Source organism: Magnolia sinica, chromosome 9, assembly GCF_029962835.1.
Source record: "Magnolia sinica isolate HGM2019 chromosome 9, MsV1, whole genome shotgun sequence".
NCBI classification, from domain to species: Eukaryota; Viridiplantae; Streptophyta; class Magnoliopsida; order Magnoliales; family Magnoliaceae; genus Magnolia; species Magnolia sinica.
Window position 1 is genome coordinate 71,230,131 of NC_080581.1, and position 20,496 is coordinate 71,250,626.

The 20,496-nt window shown below is 38.6% G+C and overlaps 1 protein-coding gene across 2 annotated transcripts in view; it reads left to right on the forward strand.

Moving 5' to 3' along the window:
* The window catches only part of LOC131255636 (serine protease SPPA, chloroplastic), a 105,579-nt gene that overhangs the window by 22,549 nt on the left and 62,534 nt on the right, over positions 1-20,496 (forward strand). For both annotated transcript variants that reach the window (XM_058256400.1, XM_058256399.1), the window contains exons 2-3: positions 4,366-4,549; positions 16,503-16,640. In XM_058256400.1, the coding sequence (XP_058112383.1) occupies positions 4,366-4,549; positions 16,503-16,640 (322 nt within the window). The remainder of the gene's footprint in view (positions 1-4,365; positions 4,550-16,502; positions 16,641-20,496) is intronic.

Below are 20,496 nucleotides of genomic sequence, written 5' to 3' on the forward strand. Positions count from 1 at the left end.
CTCTATGTTTCGTTAGATAAATCCATGTCTTACAATAATGATCATCAATGAAATATATAAAATATCTATAACCGAATACTGAAACAATTGGGGCTGGGCTTCGACAACTGACAATTTTCACATTGAAAATCTAAATTGTTCTATTACTTTGAAGGGCCTTTATGGATGACCAAGATGCTTGTGCCCTAGGCACAGATGATCTTAGACGCTCTGCCATAAAAGCTGTAGGTATGCTCCCTACATCAAGGAGATGTAGTCCTTTGGATTCGTGACAATCACCAATCTTCTTCCACGTTCTCAGGTCCTTTACAATGAAATGTGAGGGAAGAAGGTGACGCTACATTCCAATCGTTTGAGGAGTGAAGTAACAACAGAAGATTAATAGGAAATAAAGGAACATGAATAAAGGAAGGTAAAGAAAGGGATGATGGAAATTGATGTCATTTTTCCAGTTGTATTTGACCAGGCATGATTAGATAATTTTATGTTATTGGAACAGGAGAATAGGAAATGGAACCTTCTTTCTTACCCGTGATGATGTGTGCAGTTGCAAATGTACCTGGCTGCCCTATTCTTATATCTGGAGTTATAGATGCCTAGAGAGCTGTTAGTTGTTGCCGTAGCTCACTGATTACTTGTTGAGTGGAATATGAAGTCGAATCACATATATTGAGAGAAGGTTCCCCCTGAGTCTTAGCAGTATTCACGAATGAAGGCTTGGATTTGGAGTGCAGATGAGGAGGAAGCTCCCAACACCCCTCCTTAAGGTTCCTTCGTTTCTCAGAATGGGTGCACACCATCTTATCTTGATCTGATGCTAATAAGTAGGTTTGTAGGATCACTTTGCAGCTGATATAGATCTAGAAGATGACTAATTGGCGACAAAGGTGGATGTCTTGTGGCCCAAAGGAAACTCGAACTGTAGGTGGTTGTTTTCCTGCTTGCTTCCCCACAGATATAGTCGTAGATAAATTCTAGAGAAGGAAGGCTGTCTTTCCCAAGAATAACACAAAGATCAAAATTAAGAGCAGTCAAGATTTCAAAATCTTATGCTGTTTGACTTTTTTTTTTCCCCCATTTCTTCAGGGGTGAACGCTGAAGCTTGGGAATGATCTTAGCTCTTCTGACTTCTGTTGCATAGTGGTCAAGTACTCCTCAACAATCGTATTCCCCTGCCGCATATTATTATCTGACGATGTAGCTGAGAAAACTGAGCACCATTTTGATGCTAGGAATACATATTTGCAGCTGTATCCCATATCTCTTTCTTGAACATTAGACCATGACTAATACTTGGCTACATGGAATTAGGGCTAAGACATTACCATCACATAGTCACTTTCCAATTCATTGTGGGATGGATTGTCAGATGAGGGCTCCTTGTTTCCAGTGGTATACCCTAGCATTCTCTTAATTCCAATATATGTTTTGGTGGATTGAGGCCATTCCAAGTAGTTTATACCGTCAAGCTTGATTGTTGTTATCATCAGTCTAATAGGATCACTTTGATTGTGCCTCATTGACACTGAGCCTTTATGATCTTCCTATGTGCTACTTTTTGCTGTGATGCAATTGGTGCTCAACTCAAACAATCAACAGAGAAATCTTCAGATTAATGTAAAGCTGAAGAAATATCACAGGAAGTTTCACATCGGCAGGGGGCTTGAAGGTTTCCAGATGAAGACAGAATCCAGTCTCAACAGTTGACGAGGAATTGAGAGACACCGATTGGCCTTCTTGAATGTATGGCGAGTCCTAAAGTGGTTGGGCAGTGCTGTTGAGGGGGCTGGGCTGGCCCTGATGAATGCATGGCTGGCTCTTTGTCACCATAGCATAATAGAGAAAGATTCCTCACCATGTGCTATAGCACGACTACAGTACAGCTATAGATGCTGCACTGTAGTAGTGCTATAGCACATGGTGAGGAATATTTCTCTACATACACTGGAAAAAGGAAACAAGAGAAGAAAGGGAAGAGAGGAGAGGAATAGAGAAGGAAAGGAAAAGGGAAGGGATCTAATCCCTCACTGATATCATGCAGATTGGTTACATGGTAAAAGAGGAGAAAGAGAAGAGGAAAGGAAGAGAAAAGAAGAAAGAGAGAGTGAGAGAGGCCCTGTTTGGATTTGAGTAAGGTTGTGCCGCAACTAGCAATCCATGGCATGCTGTCAAGGCTAGCTGGCAATGGACATGTTCCTGCTAGTTTTTCCGTCCCTTGTTTGTTAAATATGCTGGATCATGGACAGGATGGATTGTGGCACATGTGGGGAAATTAAAGATTGGTTGTTGGCACACTTATACATGTGCATGTGCACATTGACACATGTGCCACATTTTGTAGTGCTTGAAGATTGATGGTGGCGCATATGCACACGAGGGATGCTTGAATTTTGACAGTTGCACACTTGGCATATTGAAACATGTCATGCACATGCACCGATAGATATGATCCTCATGCGCACTGAAAATATAAAGTGTCATTGACAAGTAGTTCCACCTCTCCACCAAAGATGCCCAGTCCATGATCTAATGGACACGTCCATGACAACTTGTCCAAAATTGCATTGGTTCCCATGCACAAGTGGGTTGACGAAATCATGGCCATGTATGGTTGTCCATGACTACCGGCTGGGACACAACTTTGCCCAAGTCGGAACAACCCCTTAGGGTTGGGCATCCGCCCTCTCTGAGCTTTTAGTAAGAATAATTTGAAATACATCTGGTACTCCACACCACTGAAGTATATACACACACTCACATACTTATCACACAATCAAGCCTAGCAGGTTTATTAAAAGAAACGGGACTTTTTTTAAGTGTTTTTTTTTTCCTTAAGTGCAATGATGTTGTCAGTGATTCCTAGGGAAATTGTGAGCATACCAAGGCCTTGGAGAAGGTGAGTGTTTGGCTGTTTGGGTTACAGAGCAATTGGTGATGTTTATTGTCATTTTCTTTTTAATTTTAATTGTTTCCTTGTGGGGGGTCATTAATTCTTCCCCGTACAACATCTTTGGAAAGCTTTTACACTGTTGAACCTTGTAGAATTGGAGTTCATGTGTAAGACTGCAAGATCTTCCGTTTGTGATTTCATGCTCTAGTGGCTCAATCTTCCCTACCTCGAGAGCTGTCATTCGTGTGGTTCAGAGGTGAGAAAGACACCCATCTTTTGTTAGTTTGCTGCTATGCTCAACAAGTATGGATATGCTATTGCTGGCTCTTTGGTTTGGAAAGGGACCAACATTCATCACTGCTTGAGCCATTCATCTTGGTTTAGCTTGTGGTGGCATTGATGTGGTTAGAGCTCTTGGATGGTTGGCTTATTCACTGTTCAGTTTGGTCTTTGGTGGCCAAGGAATCATTGAATGATCAATGGTCTTTCTCCTATGATGCTTTTCTGGTACGCCAGATTTGTTGGAAGTGGGTGAGGGAGTATCTTCTTTTCTTTTCTTTAAGGGGTTCACCAGCTCGCCACTATGATTCTTTTGTAGGGTTGAAGGATACTCCAGCCCTGCATTCCCAATTAGGTCTCTGGCAATCTGGTTCTTGTGTTCTCTCATCAATGATGGACTGGATAAGCTGAATTCAAGTGGATCCATGAGTACTTCACATCCTATGGGTTATCTTAAGGTTTTTCGTGACTCAAATGGGATGGTTCTACACTTCTACTCTCTTTTACAGGTTCTCTTGGTGAGATGACTTCTTGTGGGCGAATGACTACTAGAAATGGGCCTTAAATGTTTGTGTGTGGTTCCATGCAATGGTAAGGATGATTCTCTCTGGGGTTGTTTAGATGCGTGGGACTCTCCACTTAAGTTCCATGGACGCTGAGGTCCAAGAGAGTTTACTTTATGAATGAACTCATCTTCTCTCTGTCAGATCTTTTTTGTGGAACTCGAGTTCTGAAGTGATTAGTTCCATGGGACATCAAAATTCTAGAATTCCACACATCCCAATGTTGTTGATTGGCAGACAGGGATCTGGTTCCCTCCACATTCAGCCAAGTTTGCGACAGATACTTCAGATTAGCTGGCCGGGTATTTTAGGATTATTTACAGCTACTGGGAAGCTATTGCTATGGTGGATAACAGGGGATCGAAATGCTTCATCTTTATCTCACTTTTATGTTTTGGGTCTTCTAGATTGCTTCTCTCTTCAAGTTTCAGATTTATGAAGGAAATCAGTCTTTTGCAGCTTGTTGTTTGTGCTAAACTACCCCTTAGACATGAACAGAGAAAAACATGTCTATATTGTTTTCGGTGATTTGAAAGTTTGGTTTTGTTGATAGATTATCAGTGTAAATTTTGGCTTGTTGGTTTGTGTTGTGTTTGAAGTTTCAACAATTTTTTTTTTTTTTTAATTTTTCAGATCTTCGAACAGTTGCGGGGCCGATTCTCTTCAGGGCTATCTCTACCTCAAATTTGTGAAAATTTTATAAAAGCGGCATATGATCCTCGCGTTTCTGGTATCTATCTTCAAATAGAACCCCTTAACTGCGGTTGGGGCAAAGTTGAAGAGATTCGAAGGCATATAATAAATTTCAAGAAGTCAGGTAATGGTTTATGTTTTCTAATTTTACTTAGCTTGATTACGCTACATTGAAAATTTCCTTAAATTGTGAACCTACCTCTTTCTTTCTTGATTTTGTTTTGCAACGTAAGTGAGGGATGACCAGTTTGTGGCTACATTATGCTTATTTACACGTAATTGGCTGGTTATTCAACGTAGCAGTAGACTCATGTCATATGAAGATGTGCTTTCCAATAGGTACTCAAGATGTGCATTCTGGTGATAAATAATTTTTGGAAGGTGAAATTTAGTACACCGTGAACCTTCTTTTGGTAGTTATTATCTGCTTTGCTATTTTGTAGGAGTGGGGTGGGGGTTGGTGAGTGTTGGTTGTCATGCACCGAGGATGGGCAACTCCTGCTGGCCTAGGTCCTTTAATGATTGACTCTATGCAGGTGGATGGAGAGGCTCTAAGACAAGTGCTTGGAGTCTTTGATTGGTTCAACTGGTGCAACATTTTTCATTTAATGATCTATGGATGTACGGGGAGTAGTTGCATGATCCTTTTGATTGGGTGCAGCTCCTGCTTCAAACTGCACTTTGTTCTCGTGCTCCCACTGGGCTTCCCTGTTTCCACACCCAAATCTTTTGCTGCTTTGCTTCATGCTTTGTGCATGTAGAACAGGGGCATCCCTTATGTAACTAGACACGGAGCTTTCCCCTTCTTGCATATGGCAAATATAATTTAGGGGCTGAAGTCATTTGATTGGTTGGGTTGTTTTTTGAAATCTCACTTATGCAAGGAATCCAACAAATGATGAATGCTTGGATGATCGCTACGTGTCTTCTTGGCCGTTGGATGATCGTAATGTGGATTATCTAAATGGTTTCTAGAGTGTTCTTGGCTGTTGGATCATCTAAATGTTTTCTAGAGTGTTATTGGCCATTGGATGATTGTTACGTGGCTTTGGCCTAGCCATCCATCTAAAGTAGGTAGAAGATTCTTTTACCTATATAAGGGGTAAGACTGTAAGACTTCTCATTTGTGAGGCAACTTTAGAAGTTGCAATCTCTTGAGTTTTTAGTGCAATACAAAGCATCCCACTCAGCTCTTGTGCCTATCTTGCATCCTAGTAGTGTTTGGCTCACAACACTTGATGTTGCAATTGGGGTATAGGCTGACTTGTCTAACTCGTCCATGAGGGGATTGTGATTATGAATGCGCATGGTCTACGCTTGGGGAAGCATTTGGGCAGTGACATGCTACTTCTCTACCTCAGTGCACGAATTTGCTCAAGTTTTGTGCTACTAAGGTGTTACCACAAGCCTAAAGTGTACTGTTGAGTTTGTCAACAGACATGATCTTATGCATTGGATAATTGGTGGTTTAATTCATTAAGTTTCTCCAAGAGCATGAGCTTGTTTCGGATCATGTTCCTTTGCTGGACTCACTGTTTTAAATATCGACGATATCTGCTGATATATCCCACGATATATCTTGTATACCACCAGTGCGATACGAAATGCACGAGTAGTGCGATATATCCCACATGTTCAATCTAGTGAGCATTTCCGAATTTCGATGCTCTTATTTTCTGTAATTCATGTTAAATTAGTGTCAAATTGTTACAAATTCATGATTTTTCATGTTTTGCATGAAAAATCATGGATTGGGAGTTTCAATTTCGAGATTTGAAGGAGATGGGCCGAGTTGCGAAAAATTGAAAAAAAAAAATCAAAATTTCGCAATTTCTTGCAAATTGTTTGCAATCTTTATGTTCAAACATCACATAAAAAAGGTTTGTAACCTAATCTAGTGTTTCTTCTTTTGCTTTTGAATGTATTTCTTGTGTTTCCACATGTCTTCTTACATTTATAAATTATATGAATAGACATTAAATATACTTACATCAATTCAGTTAGACAACGCATAAATTAGGACCCCATACAAAGAATACGTATTACGTGTACTTGTTTTTTGTAATGTTTTGATTTATAAGTGTGTATTGATGTCTTTTTTAACAATCGCCGAAGTTTCATCGAAAAATTCAACCAATTTCCCGATGTTTCCCCATGTTTCCAACAACAGTGATACATTACACGATACAATTGATATATCCCATGCGATAACCGATACGTATCCGTATCCCAAGAATGTGATACGTAACGCGATACCAATATTTCGAACACTGGCTGGACTCAATGGATTTTATGATCATTTCCTTCAATTTGAGAATATCATCATCATCATTTAAGCCTTAACCCAATTAATTGGGATCAACCGCATGAATCCTATTCTGCCATTCCACTCTATCAAGGGCCAAACTTTCAGTTGGACCATAGCTCATAAACTCTTTTCTTATTACATTCATGCACGTCCTTTTGGGCCTTCCCCTTCCCCTTCCCCTTTTAGAGCCTTCAACTTGTACCAACTTACTCCTTGTAACCGACGCGTTTCTTAGTCTTCATTGCACTCGTTGAAACCATCTGATTCTACTTTCCCTGGACTTATTGCCCATTGGTGCTACTCTTTAAGTTCCCTCGAATGCATTCATTTCTAATTCTATCCTTCCTTGTCTTGCCACTCATCCATGTCAAGATCCTCATTTCAACTACACTCATCGTACGAACATGTTGTCTTGCTAGGGCATGTCACAACGGGCCCCCAACTGATGAATGATCTATCCTAATTCTTGGAACGTGTGCTATGAATCATCTCTTCAATCTCAAATCCTCAATTTGTCCTAATCATGCCTAATTATCCATGTTGTCAAATCGAAAAATAGATGTAATAAAGAGTGTAAGAAATGGAAGTTAAGAACTTGTTCTATGACTTTTGTTATAATGGATGCTTCAACAAGTGAAATGAATGGGGGGAAGGAAGGAAGAAATAAGTATTTGCAAGTAGTGTTTTAAATAGCGAAGATATCAGCCGATATATCCCACGATATATCTTGTATCCCACCTGTGCGATACGAAACACACAGGTAGTGCTGATATATCCCACATATTCAATCCAGTGAGCATTTTTTATTTTCAATCCATGTTTTTGTTGTAAATCATATTAAACCAGTGTCAAATGGTTACAAATCTATGATTCTTCATGTTTTCCATGAAAAATCATGGATTTGGAACTACGATTTCGAGATTTGAGGGAGATGGGTTAAGTTGTAGAAATTGAGAAAAATTTACATTTCTCAATTTCTCGCAAATCAATTGCAATATTTGTATCCAAACACAAAATTTAACATGTATGTAACCTGATCCAGTGATTCTTCTTTTGCTTTTGAATGTATTTCTTGTGTTTCCATACACGTCTTCTAACGTTCATAAATTATATGAATAGACTTTGAACATACTTACATCAGTTCAGTTGGAAAGCACATATATTAGGACCCTATACAAAGGAAACCCCTATTATGTGCACTTTTTTTTTGTAATGTTTTGATTTTTAAGTGTGTATTGATGTCTTTTTCAACAATCTCTGAAGTTACATTGAAAAAATTGACCAATTTCCCAATGTTCCTATGTTTCCCAACAACATCGATACCTTACGCGATACAACCAATATATCCCATGCGATAATTGATATGTATTTGTATCCCAAGGGTGTGATACATTCATGAAACATTGTTTGCAAGGAAATGTTTTTCCCTTTGTTAATGACTATGGATTATTGTATGGCCCACCTGAATGACTACGATAAGGGATCTTATGCTTATACAGCCCAGCTAGTCTTTAGTTTTGTCCATGTCTCCCTTTATTTACTTTATTAGGTTCACTTAATATGCAGATGTCATATTGTTAATGAGGGGTATTTTTAGCATTTTTGTTTTTGACTTAATGTAAAAAGGGAGAGTAGGATGTAAAATTTTAGATCTCTCTCTCTCTCTCTCTCTCTCTCTTCAACGCCCCCCCCCCCCACTCGCCTTTCTTCGTCTTTTCTGTTTCTTTTCACCTTTACATCACTCTTCATGGTATCAGAGCTGGTTTTGTTTTGATTTTCACCACTTCTCTTTTATCTCACAAATTTTGTTGTCTTCTTTACTCTTCATCTCTCCTTATGTTAAAAGTTCTTTAAGAAACCTAGGGTTTTTTCTTTTTTCGGTGTGCCATGCCTTTGCAATGGTCTGCGTGTGAAAGTGTGAATGGTGTGTTTATGAAAGTGTGAATGGTGTGTTCATGATCATCGCTCTTCTCGTGTTCAATTGGAATGTTTGGGCTGATTGTTTCGTCAGTTGTTGTGCATACATCGTGTGGAGTGTGCAATTAGAGAGTTCTTATATCTGGAAGAGTCAGCCCTCATTCCTGTAAGCATTGTGTTGTCTTTAATTTTTTCTTTTAATGGAAATGAAGGGTGATCGAAGATCTGGTTCCTAAATCCTTCTATTTTTCCAGGGTTTCAAATAACCTCTATAAAACTAAATGGAGCAAGATATCTCCAATGGTTTGAATCTAATCAAAATTTTTTAATGGCGAAAGGCAAATTAAAAAATCCGACCACGGAGAAACCAAATGAAAGTGATAGCATGTACGATCGTTGGATCCAGGAAAATGCTCAGATCATGGCATAGTTATTAAATAGTTTGGTTAGTGTGAATGTGATGTTTCTAGATATTACAAAGGAAGTGTGGGATGTGGGATGCGTTACATGAGATGTATTCATCCAATAAAAACATCTCTTTTGCATAGAAGTTGTTGGAAGAGATTTTTGCATTCAAATAAGGAAATAAATCCATTGGTGAATATTATTTGAAACTCAAATGAATGTGGGATGAGTGCATTAGCTGTTTACTAATGACTTGGAGAAACAATGTCAGCAATGTATGGAATTCTTGTGGCTAAACTCCTAGCTGGCTTGAAACCAGAAAATGAGCTAGATGCAAAGATCTTGGGAGGCATGGATGTTCCATTCCTAAATGAAGTTTATGTTGGCCATAAACGTGTATCACTTTGCTTTGTGGATGGAATTGGTGATAATGCTTCTTTGGCATCATTTGTTGGACAAGGCAGAGGTGGTAGTTGTGGCAGCAAAGGCAATCAAGGTGATTGAAGTAATGCAGGGGGAGGTCGTGGACCTAGGAAGCATACTCACTGTGTGCTTACAAATCACACTGTTTAGAAATGTTGGGATATCCATGAGAAGCCAGCTTGAGCAAATTAGGTATCTTATTTTGACGAGATTAGTGAGTCTTCGTCTACTGATTCTATTCTTACAATTCAACAACGAAGTACATCTGGTAACATGGTTACGCATACCAAAGATGAGTATTGAGTGCTCCAAGTTATTGAAGAATCAACCTCTCTACCATTACTTCCACTTTTAGAACCACATTTGTGAACTCTGGTAGGACTTGTTTAGGGTCAGAGTACTCTGCTCCATAGGTCATTAACTCTAGAGCTTCTCATTAACTCTAGAGCTTTTAACCATATGGCAAGTGAGTCTAGTGCCTTTTCCTCTAGTGATACATTGTTGTGGAATTTATTAATCTCTTTGGTAGATGGCACTCAATCCAAAGTGTGTGGAATGGGCATGGTTCATCTAAGTTCCTTTCTTTCATTGCCATCTGTTCTCTATGTATCTAAATTTCCTTTTAGCCATTTGTCTGTTAGTAAACTCACAAATCACTTAACAGCTCTATGGTTTTCTCTCTCTCACTGTTTTTAGGATCTAAAGATGAAGAAGAAGATTGGTAGAGTGGGCTTTAATATCATGACCGTGAAGTAATTTGAGTAGTAGCGTAGACCAATCTCTCTCCTTACTAGTGGCATTGTCATATCAATCACTCGTTCTTGAAGATTCTCAATTCAAAAGAATCATTCGTTCATTATTATCCGTATTTGCTTCAGGATGTGAAGTGTGTGAGTTAAGTAAGCATCATCAAGTTACTATTCCACCACGTGCAGAAAAGCGTAGTTTAGTTCCATTTGCTTTAGTTCATTCAAATGTTTGGAGACCTATTTAAGTTTCTAGTGTGTCAGAGACTCAAAAGTATAAGTATTTTGTTACTTCGGTTGATGATTTTTCAAAACTGACTTGGCTTTATCTAATGAAAGAGAGATTTGAATACCTCTTTATTTTACGATCTTTCATATGAAACTACATAATCAGTTTTACTCAAAGTGTGTCTTTCATTTAGATAATGCTAAGGAGTATATATCCAATTCTTTTCTCTTGTATTTATCTAAAAATGGTATTTTGCATCAAACATCATTTGTTTAAGGTGATATGTGCCATGTCGATTCATATGAATGTCTAAAATAATTTTTAGAGTGATGCAGTTTTAATAACATGCTATTTAATCAATAGAATGCCCTCTCCTATCTTAACAGGTTAGTTGCCTCATGCAATTTTATTTATAGGAGTCCATTGTTTTCTTTGCAACCCAAGGTTTTTGGGTGTGTGTACTTTGTTCATCAGCTGGAGTCAAGCCATGATAAATTAGACCTAGAGTAGTTAAATGTATTTTTCGTGTGTATTCTAAAGTGCAAAGGGGTGGCAAGTGTTACAATCATAATCTTTGAAGAAAATTTATGTGCCGATGTTACCTTCTCTGAGTCCACTCCATGCTTCTCAAATGAAGGCTAATCTCTTGACTTGGAAGCTTCGCCATCTCATCCCACAATGCCTATGCCTATTCCTATTGAAGAAGACACTATCCAATCATCTCCTTTTATTGGTTCTCCCATTCTTGTTGTTGAGCTTATGCTCAAAGTCTAATCACAACAAAAACAGGGAGATGGTGCCACCAACCATGATGTGCCATCCACCATATCTTGTTCCAAGCCTGTTGATCTAGTCACTTTACCTTTATCTCTTGATTTGTTTGATATCCCTATTGCTCTGAAGAAAGGTAGCGTGCGTGTACCGACCACCTTATCTCCAAATTTCTTTTCATTGTTTGTCTTCCATCTTTTATAAATTTTCCTTGTCTTTATCGTCTCTTCTGTTCCTGATTCATATCAAGAAACCTTGTCATCTAGGGGGTAGAAGCGAACTATGAGGGAAGAAATGATTGCACTTCATCAAAATGTCATGTGGGAGCTAACTAGTCTTTCAGCTGGTAAACGTACTGTTTGTTGTCGGTGAGTGTATATCATTTAATTTCAGCCTGATGGCACAATCAAACAATTGAAAGCTTGCTTAGTTGCCAAGGGATACACTCAAGAGTCTTGGCATCGACTGTATCAAAACCTTTTTTCTAGTTACCAAGCTTAATTCCATTCGTGTCATTCTTTTGGTTGTGATTAATCAGGGGTGGCGCCTATTTCAGCTCGATGTTGAAAATGTATTTCTTCGTTGTGATCTTATAGAGGAGTTCTATATGGAGCTACCACCTGGGTTTGTTGCTTATGGGAGTCAGATAAGGTTTGTAAATCGATAAAGGCAATTTATGGGTTGAAGTAGTCACCGCATGCCTGGTTTGATAAATTCAGTGAGGTTATGTTATCCTGTTTTTTTTTTCCCACTGATAATTGTCTTCTTACAGACAACGAGACAAACATCTCTATTCTGATTGTGTTAGTCATATATGTGGATGATATTATGTTAGAGGCTTACAGGGAGTGATGGTAAAGGAATTGAGGATCTTAAGAAGTATCTTCAATGTCATTTCCTAACGAAAGATTTAGGTCATTTTCGATTTTCCTTGTGTTAAAAGTTATCAGATCAAAGAAAGGCATTGATCTATGCTTTGGATTGATTTGCTCGTAGAAACGGGCCTTCTTGGTATTAAGCTAGTCGATACATCGATGGATCCAAATCATAAACTATTTAGTGATCAAGGAGATGTAGTTGAAGACCTAGGAAGGTATAGATGATTGATCGGAAAGCTTATACACCTAACATTCACTATGCCAGATATATCATTTAATGTGAGTGTGGAAGTCAGTTTATGAGTTCTCTTAGAATGTGTCACATGTATGTGTTTATTTGGATGTTGGGATATCTTAGAGCATCGGGCAAAGGATTTTATTTTTATTTTTTATTTTTTTATTTTATATAGAATTTATAAAAGGAATAATCATCTTCTACTTACATGGTATTTTGATGCAGAATGGGTACGCTCCCCGATTGATCGGCGGTCTACTACCGGGTATTGCACATTTTTTGGAGGAAATTTGGTCATATGAAAGAGTAAAAAGCAATGTGTTGTAGCTCGATCAAGTACTAAAGCAAAATATAGGGCAATGGCTCATACCACTTGTGAACTCATGTGAATTATGAAACTATTGCAGGAAATGGGTTTTCCAGTGAACCTACTATTGCAATTACTTTATGGTAATTAAGTAGCCTCCCATATGCAAATATTCCAGTTTGTCATGAAATAACTAAGCATATTGAAGTTGACTATTATTTCATATGCGAGAAGGTTTCTAACTATGAAATGTCTACACCATATGTTTGGTCTTAGGATCAAGTTGCTAATATGTTCACCAAAGCTCTTGGTCATAGCCAGTGTTTTCGGTAGTGTGCGTAGCGTAGCGTAGCAAAATCGCTACGTAGCGTGGCAGGTAGCGTATATCCCCTGTAGCGTGCGCTTTAGGGGTCGTAGCGTACGCTACGACTTCGTCGCGTGTAGCGCAGGTAGCGTGCGCTACCTGTAATTTTGGGGAGAGCATCGTAAATGCCAAAAAATAAAATATAAAATATAAAAAAATTGTAAGAAGGTGATTTCGGTACCTGTAGAGGAGGTACACCTGATCGGAAGAAGAATTCGGTGGGCCTTGATCGACAACAGTAGAGTTTCAGTCTTCCGCAGGTACGAAAAAACGTCCCCTTTTTCTTTTTTTTCTTCGAATGGATGAAAATTTTCAAAATCAACGAGAATTCCGGCGAATAATCTGCGATCTCTCGGGAATTTTAGTTCGATTCGGAGATTTGGGTTCGAAATGGAAACCCTCAGATTGGGATTTGGGTTCCAGATAGAACGGGAAACCCTATTCCCCTTTCAAAAATGGCATCGGACCCTTTTTTTCAGGCACGGATTAGCTACTGACAGGTTTAGTAGCTAGACTCGCTACTGAAGTGACGTCACCACGTTCCGTGGGCCCCACCATGATGTATGTTTTGTATCCACACCTTCCATCCATTTGTAGATATCATTTTAGGACAATATCCAAAGAATGAGTTAAATCCAAAGCTTTAGTGGACCCCAGCATAGAAAACAGTGGGGATAGTGATGCCCACCATTAAAAACTTCTGAAGGACACGAAAGTTTTAGATCAACTGATATTTGTATTTTCCCTTATTTCGTGTTTTTTGGAACATTTGAATAGGTTAGATTTCAAGTAAACATTATGGTGGGCCTTAGGATAGTTTCAACGGTGGGAATCACTTTCCCTACTGTTTTCAGTGGTGGGGTCCACTACAGCTTTTTATCTTCCTCATTCTTTGGATCATACCCTAAAATGATATTTCAAAATGGATGGACGGTGTGGATACAACACATGCATCATAATTGGGCCCACGAAACTTGGTGACGTCACTTCAGTAGCCCACTCGCTACTCAACCTCTCAGTATCTAATCCGCGTCCTTTATTTTGGGGACGTTGCTCATGTTACAGTCGTGAGTCGCAGCGTCATGGCCCCCATTATGATGTAACGTATTTTATCTGCTCCATCCATCTATTTTAGACACTCATTTTATGGAATGAGCTAAAAAAAATGAGTTAGATCCACATTTCAGGTGGACCACACCACGGGAAACAATGTGATTGAATGTTTGCCGTTAAATTTTTTTTAAGGCCCATTGTTCCTTTTTTTTTTGAATTTTTTTCGATGTGGAGACAAAATAACTTGGTATTTTCAGTTTTTTCCTGATTTTTTCCCTTTTAAAATGCCGGTTACTGTCGGTTTTATGTTCTTTATACTAGTATTGTACTTAATGCTCTTAACTTTGGGATTTTTATTTTGAAGAATGTGACATTTATATATTTTGCTTTTTTCTTACTATTGTGTAGCTTATGCTACACGCTACACTATTTCGCTACGCGCTACGGAGGGTTGAACGCTACGTAACACCCTACCGCTATTTAAAACACTGGTCATAGCAAGTCTGCACATATTTATTCCAAGCTAGGTATCGACTACATTTATGCTGGAAGGGGAATGTTGATGACACTATGACCCACTTGGATGACTATAATTAATGGTCTTACGGTTGTGTGGCCTGTCTTTAGTTTTGTCCACGTGTCCCTTTATTTAGTTTATTAGGTGCACTCACATATTGTGAGGGATATTTTTGGCATTTTTGCTCTTTTCTTCCCTTAAGCTGTTTCCTTTCACTTTTACATAACTCTGCACCCTATTACTGTGGTTTTAACCTCTTCGATCATAAATGATGGTGAAGCAGTAGTTGTCCTGAAGATAGTTTTGGTACACTGATTGTACAATGTACTTGGTTTACTCGAAACCAGACTTTAGCTGTTTATGTTTCCTCACAGCCACACAAAATTTAGGAATTTTACTTGGGTATCATAAAACTACATCAGTGGTAAAGATAATTCTATTGTTGGAAAGTTTGCTATCAACCAATCCAAAAGCAAACTTTGAAAATAATGAGCTGTTAGAAACCTACCTGAGCAGAATTTTGAAAGACTTTATATTTGCGCTTATTGCGTGCATGAATGCACATGGGCATTGGGCACACAGATGTGTAAAGTCATGTGTCCTTTATAAGCTTAATGCACAGTTCTGTGTTGATCCATATGTTTGTTCTCTCCTCTGTACATAACATTCATGCATGTCTATACATGTTTGTGTGCATGCGTTCCATGGTTTTAAAGATGTCTTACAATACGGCCCTATCAGCCTTACTGCATCTGTATCCGCCCAACCTGATATAGTCTGTGAAAACAGTGGAGATACTAACAGTGTTCTTCAGTCAGGTTGGTTTTCAAGATTCTAACTTTGCAGAGGATGCTGCCCTGCTTCCAGCAGTCAGGTTGGCAGGCAACCTTCATCAGTTCCTAGTATCGAATGAGACTCCTGGAACACAATCAAGTTGGCCTCTTCAGATTCATCCCCATGGAAGTTGTCAGATTTGCTGGAAGAAGTCAGAGACCTGAGTTTTAACTGTCTGATTATTCATAAGTTCCTAGAGAAGCTAATAGTATCGCAGATGACTGTGTGAAGCAGGATGCCGTTAGTCTTTCCCTTCACATTGAAGATAGCTGCTGAAAGTTTGGTTGATCTCAGTTCGTTCCAGCTCCAGGGTTTTGCTTCACATTGAAGATAACCTTCCCTTCTCCTCTGTGTCTCCAATGTTTTTCTTTGACTCAGTTTTTTTTTTTTTATGGCAGTTTGGATGCCTTGTATTCCACCCCCCCCTGCGCTTTAATAAAATTCCTCATTCATTAAAAGAAGAATGAGGAATTTAAAACTTCGATGTGCATATGTCTTCGTGCACATGCATTTATAATTTATGTTAACAAGTCTCACAATGTGCGAATATACTATGTGACGTTATTGGGCTACCTCATTTACCTCAATTGATATTAGCTACCTACACATGGTTATACATAGGTTCATAATTTTATACGTGTATACACATCTGTATGCATGTGTGTTCATGTTCATAAGTATGTGCGTGCGTGCTTGATGCTTATGCACTTATGTGGTGCATTTGTTATTATAGAAATTGAGGGCTAGGATTTAGTTTAGGGTTTTTCTTTACATGAGGGCTATATTTCAATTGTTAAAAGACTCTTTTCAAGCCCTGTGATATCTTTTTGCTGGAATTTTTATTGAGAAGAGTTCTCTTTTACTGGTGGTGTGAATTTTCTACACTATACATTAAATCTTCCATGAATAATTTGTGTTCCCTTCTTCATTTTTCTTGTTACTGTGAATTGGCTTCTCTACCTGGGTTGACATGTGAATTCGAGGACTAATTTGATCATCAGCCCCTTTAGTTTTAATGCTTATTACTTTCAATTTTTCTTTTTCATCAGAAAATCTATGATTTGTGTTTCTATTTATGGGTCTGGCACAGGTAAGTTCATCGTGGGCTATATCCCTGTCTGTGGAGAGAAAGAATACTACCTTGGCAGTGCCTGTGGAGAGCTATATGCACCTCCCAGTGCTTATGTTGGGTTATATGGTTTGGCAGTACAGGCATCATTCCTAGGAGGTAAGTTGCTTTTTTACTTTTCAAAGACCCAGAGTTTCCATGTTTAATCCACAATGACTGTCAATCTATTATAAGTCCTTGTTGAGGTTAATGTTTTCTAGTTTTTTTTTTTTTTTTTTTCACCATGTTTCCTAGTATTCATTTGTATAGGCTTACATGCATGTATGCCTCACACACATTCATGTGCAATAAATGCGTATTGAGATGTCTGTAGTGAGATCTTACTTTCTCAGAGAAACAGAGAAAAACAAAGGGAGGATGCTTCAATGAAGAAGATTCTTGTTCCACTTCATTTCTCAGGAAGGATACAACTTATGCAGAGAAGATATTCTAATTTAGAAAATACAGGGTAAGACCTAATTAGTTAATACATGATAAGAATGAGTCTAAATACAATAATAGTATAGGAGTGGTGCATTAAGGAGTATAGAAGAAAGGATGCCAAAATCTATATAGTACTCCACTGGTGTATGCACGAGGTGGACTCCTTCAACACTCCCCTTCAAGCTAAAGTGCAGATATCGATCATGACCGGCTTGCTTGTAATAGAAGCGAGTTGATCCTAGGGAATGATTTGGCAAACACGTCTGGTCAGTGTGCTTTCAAACAGACATATGGACTCTCCCTGAAAGTGACAATCAACTTTTGTATGTTTAGTTCGCTTATGGAAGGTGGGGTTTGTGGAGATATGTTTGTGGCTTGGTTGTCACACCTCATCTCCACAGGGTGTCCTGAACATGGAATCCTTATTTGTCAGCAACTTCTTTAGTTAAAGTAACTCACACATAGTGTGGGTCATTTCTCGGTATTCTGCTTCTGCATTGGACTTAGCCACTATCCTCTGCTTTTTTACTTTTCTAGGTGACAAGATTCCCACCGATAGAAGTACAGTATCCAGAAGTCGATCGTCTGTTGTTTGGACTTCCTACCCAATCTGCATTAGAATAAGATGTGATCCATAAGTGTCCTTGGTCTGAGCGAAGATCCCATGTCCTGGTGCTCCTTTGATGTATTGAATAATACGTTTAGCTGCCTGAAGGTGGGTTGATCAAGGGCATGCAGCATGAGTTGGCAGCATATAACCCCAACAACATGCGCAATATCTGGATGGGTAATTGCGAGTTAAATCAGCTTTCCAACTATCTCTGAAACACTCAAGGATTTGGAAGAGGTTCACCATCATTCAACTGGATTTTATCGTTGGGATTGAGAGGGGTATCAACATGGTCTGCCATAACGGCTATTATAGAAAAGATGACCTGTAACGGTATGCTACAGGGCCAATGCAGTTTTTTTTTTTTTCCTATTTTTTTTTTTGTTGTAATGGCTGTTATGGCCTGTATCATAACGGTAATAGCAGTGGCTGTTATGGCCACCATTACTGTTTACAGAATACCTTGGGTATCAATAGGTTTGTAGTCAAGTTTTCCCGCCCCTTGAAGTAGATTAAGAGCATACTTACAATGGGAAAGAACTATTCCCCTTCTTGACTGAGAAACTTTGATGTTAAGAAAATACTTCAATGGACCAAGATCTTTGATGTTAAAAGATTGATGCAAGTGATCATTTAAGACTTTAACGCCATCCTCATCATTCCCTGAGCATATTATCCAGACTATCAAAACCATTGTTTTTTCACAATAATGCTTAACAAATATGGAATGATCAGAACTACACCGAGAAAAGCCAAATTTAAGAAGAGCATTGCTGAATTTCTCAAACCAGGCCAGTAAATAGCTTTTTTTGGGTGAGAGATGAGCTGAGTCTTCCCCTTTCGAGTAAAGATTTGAGAAGGATGCATATGAACTTCTTCAAGGAGATTGCTGTGGCGAAAAAAAAAAAACTTTTTTTTTAAAAAATTTATATCAAGTTGATAGAGGGGACAATATAAGTTTGCAGCAATGGAAATGAGTAGCCATACAAAGTTGAGCTTTGCAACTGGAGAAAATGTCTCCAAATAGTCGACTCCATAGGTCTGGGTGTAACCTTTAGCGACCAACCTGGCTTTGTAACGAGCAATATTTCCTTCAGGATAATGTCTGATATAGAATATCCATCTGCAGCCAATGGGATCTTTTCCTTTAGGTAATATAGTCATCTCCCACGTCTGATTTTTCTCCAAGGCTTTGATTTATTTTTTCCATGTCTAGTCTCCACAATGGATGTTCAAGTTCCATCTCAATGTTTGTGGGAATAGGAACAGATGTGAGAGATGTAAGAAAGGACCTGTAAGATGGAGACAATTTCTTATATGACACAAAATCAACCAATAAGGTAAGCTGTGCAGCTATGTACCTCTTTTTGTAATGCAATAGGAAGATCAGAAGACAACTGATTAGATGTATCAATACCTGAGTCCTCAGAAGGGTTTTTGGTGATGAGTCATGGAGTCATTGAGTAGTTGTCTCTTGTGTCTCCTTTTATATAGCAACATCTCTCTACCAAGTACCATGATCAGTTGAATTAGGAGAATCCATTGTGATCGTCAACGATGGGGGCCGAGACTTTTGAGAGGAACAAGCAAGACCAAACTATCACTCTTTTCTTGGTTGTGAACAAGGGAATTTCTTCAGAAAAAAGTGACATCCATAGTCACATACCTTTTTTCGGTCGTGGGGTTCGAACACTTGCATCCTTTATTAGAGTGAGCATATTCCACAAACATGCATTTGATGGGAGGTTGAATAGAGTTAGTTCCTTCATGGATCAAAATTGTGGACAAAACAGCTCACAAATACTTTAAGAGGAATACTTGAAACATGATGTTTGGAACTGAATATATCAATGGGACTCTTTCCATCTAAAACTCTAGTTGGCACATGATGAATTAAATAACATGCAGTAAGAATAGATTCTGATCAGTAGAATTTTGGAATATTTATCTCCACTGGAAGAGCATGGGCAACTTCAAATAGGTGACAATTTTTTCATTCTGCAATTCCGTTTTGTTGATTATGGGAACATGTACTCTGCAACTCAATTCCATAATTTCACAGGTAGGTGAGAAATTCTGCAGACATATATTCTCCTCCATTATTGTTGTGTAAAGTTTGGGTACCAGTCTGAAATTAAAGTATGCATTTATGGAAAGTCTAACAATGATGAAATGTTTCACATTTATGTTTAATGAGAAATACCAAGTCATCCAGGATACATCATCAATAAACAAATATGAAGTAACGGAATCCTGAATAATCCAACATATGAGCTGTCCATGCATTTGAATAAGTGAAAAAAGGGCACTAAGATGTTTATTCTCATTTCTGGGAGAGACTCCTATGATGCTTTTACAGTTAACAGATATCACTTGACAATTGACTACAACCAATAGAAGTGGGTAAAAGTATATTAGAACTCAAATTGAAGGGCAGCCAAAGTGACAATGCCACTTATGGAGTTCTTTATTCATACTGAGAAAACTAGTAACCTGTGAGCTGATATGAGAGTCAAAGAAAAGAGATGTAACCCTAGCTCTTCATGCCCACCACCAATCACCTTTTTTGTTCGCGAGTCCGATAAACACAATGATCTAGAAGAAAAGGTTATGAAAATTTTAGGATTTTGGTAAGGGAACTAATAGTAAGCTTTGGAACAAAAAGGACAGAGGGCAAGGAGATGTGTGAAGATTAGGGAAATAACACATTTTCTTGTAATATTAGTGAAGGTGCCATCTGCTACCTTCACTATGCCGCATGTAGAGTAGGTGGAGGAAAGAGTTTGGGCGTACCAGACATGATTGGTGATGCTTGAGTCAATCATCCCGGGACTACCAATATAAGTAATGTGGAGGGTAGAAATCTTGATTTCTGTCCGCATGAGATAGGAGGACTTGTACACAAAATTACCTTGGAGACCA